The sequence below is a fragment of the Haliaeetus leucocephalus genome, unplaced genomic scaffold (assembly GCF_000737465.1).
Source record: "Haliaeetus leucocephalus isolate CR32 unplaced genomic scaffold, Haliaeetus_leucocephalus-4.0 Scaffold906, whole genome shotgun sequence".
Taxonomy (NCBI): Eukaryota; Metazoa; Chordata; class Aves; order Accipitriformes; family Accipitridae; genus Haliaeetus; species Haliaeetus leucocephalus.
The window spans coordinates 4,433,568-4,439,567 of record NW_010973342.1 but is presented as its reverse complement, the minus strand read 5'-3'; the positions used below and the strand labels follow the sequence as shown (position 1 = coordinate 4,439,567).

The 6,000-nt window shown below is 35.6% G+C and overlaps 1 protein-coding gene across 1 annotated transcript in view; it reads left to right on the top strand.

The window, feature by feature from the left end:
- The window catches only part of HTT (huntingtin), an 84,353-nt gene that overhangs the window by 39,069 nt on the left and 39,284 nt on the right, over nt 1-6,000 (top strand). The window contains exons 29-36 of the mRNA XM_010583518.1: nt 574-684; nt 1,279-1,356; nt 1,998-2,221; nt 2,813-2,891; nt 3,027-3,188; nt 4,085-4,140; nt 4,904-5,052; nt 5,702-5,838. Coding sequence (XP_010581820.1) covers nt 574-684; nt 1,279-1,356; nt 1,998-2,221; nt 2,813-2,891; nt 3,027-3,188; nt 4,085-4,140; nt 4,904-5,052; nt 5,702-5,838 — 996 coding nt within the window. The remainder of the gene's footprint in view (nt 1-573; nt 685-1,278; nt 1,357-1,997; nt 2,222-2,812; nt 2,892-3,026; nt 3,189-4,084; nt 4,141-4,903; nt 5,053-5,701; nt 5,839-6,000) is intronic.

Here is a 6,000-nt window from a genome sequence, read left to right as displayed (position 1 = left end):
CCCCCCCCCCAAACCACAACCACCACTAATAAAAACAAAAACCAGCCAAACAAAAACCCGTTATAGGCATTGTCACCCTGTTGCTTGTTTCTCTGCTGTCACTAACGCTGGTACTGAATGACATTTCATTGGCTTGGCAATGCTGAATGGATCCCAATGTCTGTTTTCTCTGCAGTTTATTGAAGGATAGGTAAGCTTTTTCCTCATTAGTTCAGGTAGTAGAAGATGCATTCGCTAGGGGGTTGGTGATCTGATTTTTACACTTCAGGGCATATATTCTTATTACACCTACTGTGTTTCTGAGAAATACATTATCCATTACTTGTCAACATCCTGGGCCTTCCCAGATGGTGTAACTTAGATGGATAGCTAGAAGATCCTTCTTAAGTCAAAATGAAGTCCTGCCTTTACAGAAATTCATAAGGGAGTCTAAGCTGTCAGTGGTGTTGATTGAACTATGCTGAAATTTTAGGCAAAAGATTATTTTGTGTCAATACCCCCATCTTTCTGTAATTTTTATCACCTTGTCAAGTAATTGTTAAGAAAAAGTGTGTTTTTACTTTTTGGGACTAGGTTACTTTGGATCTCCAGAACAGTAATGAAAAGTTTGGATGTTTCTTACGGTCTGCCTTAGATGTTCTGTCTCAAATCTTGGAACTTGCTACTCTTCAAGACATTGGAAAGGTATAAGATCTGTGGGGGTTTTTTTGTTTGTTTTTTGTTTTTTTGCAGTTAAATTGTCCAGTATCTGTGGTCTTTACTGGGAAAAAGCACATATCATTGATTTTAAAATTGGTACTGTTGAGAGAGTAGTCCTAGAAGCGTTGTGCTGCCACAACGCTTGTTGGGTAAAGTGCTAAAGCAGATTTTCCCTGTTAAATTGCTGCTGTTGAAAACTGGAGTAATTTTTTTATTGTTTAAATTTCATATGGAGATTTTTCTTTCCAGCAAAATGGTTTGCCTTCAGTCATTCTTACTATATTAATATGTTTAAATATATTCACATTAAATATACAAAATGACCGAAAGCTTACTGCTCTCCTTCCTCTTTTGTGTCTTGGTATTTTTCCTTCTTACCACAATGCCTAACACAACAGTTATTTTAAGACTGGGAAGCAGATCTTGCATTTTTATTCCGTTACATACTTGCACGATTTCCCTTAAAGTAGTATAGTTTTACTTAGTAAAAAAAACAGTGCTGTTGTCCAGTTTTCATAGTAATGCTTTATACAATGAAGAAAAATGCAATTAGGTGCAGTTGTTTTTCTGCTTTTCTAGTGTGTAGAAGAAATTTTGGGATACCTAAAATCATGTTTCAACAGAGAACCAACAATGGCAACAGTTTGTGTACAGCAGGTAAGGAGGCAACTTTCTGTGTGTTACTGGAGGGCTAATCTTGATGTCCTGTGGTTATCAATTGGATGCTAAGACTGGCCATTCTTTTAAGAGAAGCGGTGTGAGGAAACTGTAGCCCAGGTGGAGCAAACAGCATGTTTTCATTAATTTTCATGACTTGTTCTGAAACTTGATACCATCTGAGTAATATAGTTTCTTCCTGAACTGCTTCCAACTCAAAGAACTATTTTAGCTAATGCTCAGAAAACATTTGTTTCCTACCTTCCCAAATATGTTCTGTAGCTAGTTAACTACGTCAAAAACCTGGAAAGCAAAGAACTGCCTTACTGGTGGATTTCTTGGAAGCTTCCAGTTAAACATTTGGGTTCAAGTCATCAAAGCTTAATTTTGGGAGGTGAGCTTTAGTAGACTATTTTGAATTGTCACATGGAAATAGCTTCAGTTGCAAAAACAATCGTATCTTTTTGGGTGAGGTGTGGATTGTTTCTTTTTTCCAGCTTTTTTCTGTCATTTTGTATTTGACTACATGGTCCACAGTTTGCACTTTGACCTTTCCCCTTAAGTTTTTTGGGAGGATGAGTAATCAAGGTTTTTTTCCTGAAATATTAACTTCTTTTTTTCCTTCCAATTTTCTTCTCTAGTTATTGAAAACATTGTTTGGGACAAATCTGGCTTCTCAGTATGATGGCTTGTCTTCAAACCCCAACAAAGCTCAAGGCAAAGCTCAACGCTTAGGTTCTTCCAATTTGAGACCTGGTCTCTATCATTATTGCTTCATGGCACCATATACACATTTTACACAGGCCCTTGCTGATGCTAGTCTAAGGAACATGGTTCAGGCTGAGCAGGAACACGATGCTTCAGGGTAACTTTCTTCCCTTACAATCTAAAGCTAACTTGAACTAGACTCTCTTTTTATTGTTTTTCATAAATGCAAGTATCACAGGGGAGCCAAGTAATTTGAAATTACAGTACTGTGTATTATATATTTCTTGTAGACTTAAGCAGCGTAATTTGTCTTGGTAGTGAGATCCTGAATGCAACACTGTGTTGATTATCACTAATGTGTTTTCCAAATCAAAGCTAAATCATTAAAATGGATATCACTTAAGTTTGGGGGTTTTTTTAAAGCATTATAGTTTTAAATACTTGTATTCAAAACTATTTCATTAATTTGCTAATTATAGCAAATAGTAGTCTTAAAGGAAAGGCAGAAGGATGACTAAGCAAAGACTAGAAATTCTTTGTCTACTAGATGTTTGTTGGCCACAAATCTGTGATCTGATCAAAGTGTACTGTAGGTTGTCTCTGTTGCTTTTTTGTTTTGCTAAGATTCTTAAAGCAGTCAAGTAGATAAAGAAAAGTTGGCATTGGTAAAACAATATGCATCTAAGGAGCATGTGTTTGTCCCTTCATTTTTTTTAATGTGTATGGTTTTTTGGTTTTATTGTGACAGATGGTTTGATGTGTTGCAAAAAGTTTCTACACAGCTGAAAACTAGCATTACCAGTGCAGCAAAACATCGTGCTGATAAGGTACTTTTATCTATGTACTCCTGAAAGAGCTGTACCTTAGATTTAAAACTTTTTTTATTCCTTTTAAAAAGTAATTTGGTTTTGAATCAGAGACCCGTTCAGATGTTAGATTACTTTAAAATCTCTCTATTACAGAATGCTATTCACAGTCACATTCGTTTATTTGAACCCCTTGTCATAAAAGCATTGAAACAATATACTACAACAACATCGGTACAGCTGCAGAGACAAGTTCTAGACTTGCTTGCTCAACTGGTTCAGCTACGAGTTAACTACTGTCTTCTGGATTCGGATCAGGTTGGTGCTTCACGATTTTTGCAAATTTGTAATACAGAGATCTCACCAGCAGGCTTAATATTTACAGCAAAAATATTTGCAACAATCCATTCACTTTACTAAAGGGGGAAACAAAAACCTAAAGGGGGGTGGGCCCCAATTCCCCCCCCCCCCCCCAAACACAGAGCTTCAGATTTCTGGTTTTCTATCGCATATAAATTACTTCCTAAGCTCTGCAACAACTATTAAAGAACTTCATTTAAAAATAGAAATACTTTTTTTCTATATTGAGAGTATGGACTTACGTATGACTGATAGCATCGTGGTTGACAACGCTTATTTGATTTTAATAGTGGGGGTAAGCTAGTGGCAAATACAGTAGTCTGTGTGGTTGTCCATATAAGCAGTAAATTTGTAACATAAAATAAAATTTAAGTGTTTTATTTACAAGTGTTTTACTTCCAACAGTATTTTCACGTTTATAAACTAGTATGAGTTGCAAGACATAACTTTCCTGTAAGTTCGTACACAGATAAATCTTTTCAATGCATGAATACTTTGGATTTTATCTTGGTTTAGGGCTAAATTTTTGGCTCATTCTTAACTTGACTGTAATGCCTCAAACAGTGTGTGTGACATGAGTGAGAGAGAAAGCTATACTTAAAAATATAGAGACTATAGGTAAAATGTTGCATAAATTAATGCAAAACATAAGCTCTAACATCAACAAGATTCTCGAGATCTTCTGTAACTGTAAGGCAACACTTCATAACGTATTAAAATGAACTATAGCTGATTTTCAGTGCCTGTCTTTCCTTTCTCTCCTTTCAAAACACACACTTTTATAACTCTGTCAAAATTATTTCGAATGGGAATTAATGTGTCTATATCTGTTGTACACTTTATTCTCTCTTTAGGTGTTTATTGGATTTGTGCTAAAGCAGTTTGAATACATTGAAGTAGGACAGTTCAGGTATGAAATTAGCAAAGATCTTTTGAATAGTGCGGGTTTACAGCTGTCTTATTCTGAAGCATGCAGTGATTAGTTTTGCTGGTTATTTCTGCCTTAAAAGAAATGGAGAGTTACCTTCTGGGCAATGTGTTTGTTGGTTCTCTGGCTCCAGTGGTAGCCCTTTCAGATGATCTAGGTTTCATGAGGCTGACGAAGTCGGGAAGTAGCATGGAAAAAAAAATAAATCTTAAGCTATGTTGATTTGTTTCTCCATTTGGTATTGTAAAACCATTCCTTTGGGATCTCCCCCACAAAGCTATGCTTTCAGGAATCAGCACTTCATTGGTAGGATTCAGTTACTGAAGGGAGAGCTACTTCTTCCTATTGTGGATTCAGTGTGAATCCGTATGTATTCTGATCACTTGGTACATTTTGTATAGTACCTAATAGATCATAAGGAACGCAGTGGAATTTTTATTGTCAGCTGTTTCTCTTTTTTCTCACACTTGAGTTTGTATAAAGAGGTAAGTGGGATTTTTACTCCAATATGTGTCATGTGCATTAGATAGTATGTTATAATGTTAGTAACTGTGTAACGGTCAAAGGTTGAAAGAAATCCCTTGGAAGAAAACCCATAGTAAAGAACATGGCACAAAAATTATAGAAATCCTGTATGAAAGCAGAACAATACATTCTTAAAAAAAAAAATCTTACTGTAAAAAGATTCATTTTTACTGAACAGTTGTGCAATTCAAACTTGACACTTTTAACTTTTTATTTTCAGGGAGTCTGAAGCAATTATTCCTAATATCTTTTTTTTCCTGGTGTTGCTGTCTTATGAGCGGTATCATTCCAAACAGATAATTGGAATTCCTAAGATCATTCATCTGTGTGATGGTATCATGGCCAGTGGGAGGAAAGCTGTTACACATGGTAATTAAAATAAAAAAAGAAGGCACCAACACTAATATTAGTAATAGTTCAGCAATAAAACCAGTATTGAATGCTAAGCTATAGAAAGCTGTAATCATATGGATTGTTCCAGAAGACACTAGCTTTTAAATTTTTAATACATGAGATAAGTCTCACTTAATTCCTTCAGGAAGGTTACTGTACCCTACTAACACTGCTACCCCATATTTTGCATTGTACATAATAGCAACAAAGCTTTTATTTGAAACTTTATTAGGTAATAAGTTCACAACATAGCAGTACTTTAAAGGCTTTCATTTTAATTTTTAGTCCCCTTTCCTTTCTCTCCACTTTCAGCCTTTAAGTAGAAGCATATCTCTCATACTTTCTGGTGATTCTGCTGAGAAATACTTCATAAAAGTATCTATTTTAGCTCTATGAGCAGGGGCAGATGGGTCCATAATATAAATTTTCTACTAGAAGTAAAAAGATAGACATCATTTTGCATTGTAAGTTTGGGGTTTGTTTTTGTTTGGTTTTTGGTTTTTTTAGGGATGGGTAAAACATTTAATAAACTAAAGCGTGGTTTACTTTTAGTAGCTGAAGTGTTAGAACAAGAAAACGGTGTTCAAGAGTGGCTTGTCTTACGCTAAAACAAATCTCATTTTAGCAATACCAGCTCTGCAACCCATCGTTCATGATCTCTTCGTGTTAAGAGGAACAAATAAAGCTGATGCTGGAAAAGAGTTGGAAACACAAAAGGAGGTGGTAGTGTCAATGCTGCTGAGACTTATTCAATACCATCAGGTAAGAGAGGAGGACAAAGCATTCCTGTTTGCGGCCTATAGAAGGGTAACATTGCTCTGAATGCTAAAAATGCTTCAGGCAATATTAATGATTTTCTATATAAAACTTGAATAGCTGGACTCTGTGTGTGATCTTTCCTTAGAGAGTACGCAAAGATTTTTG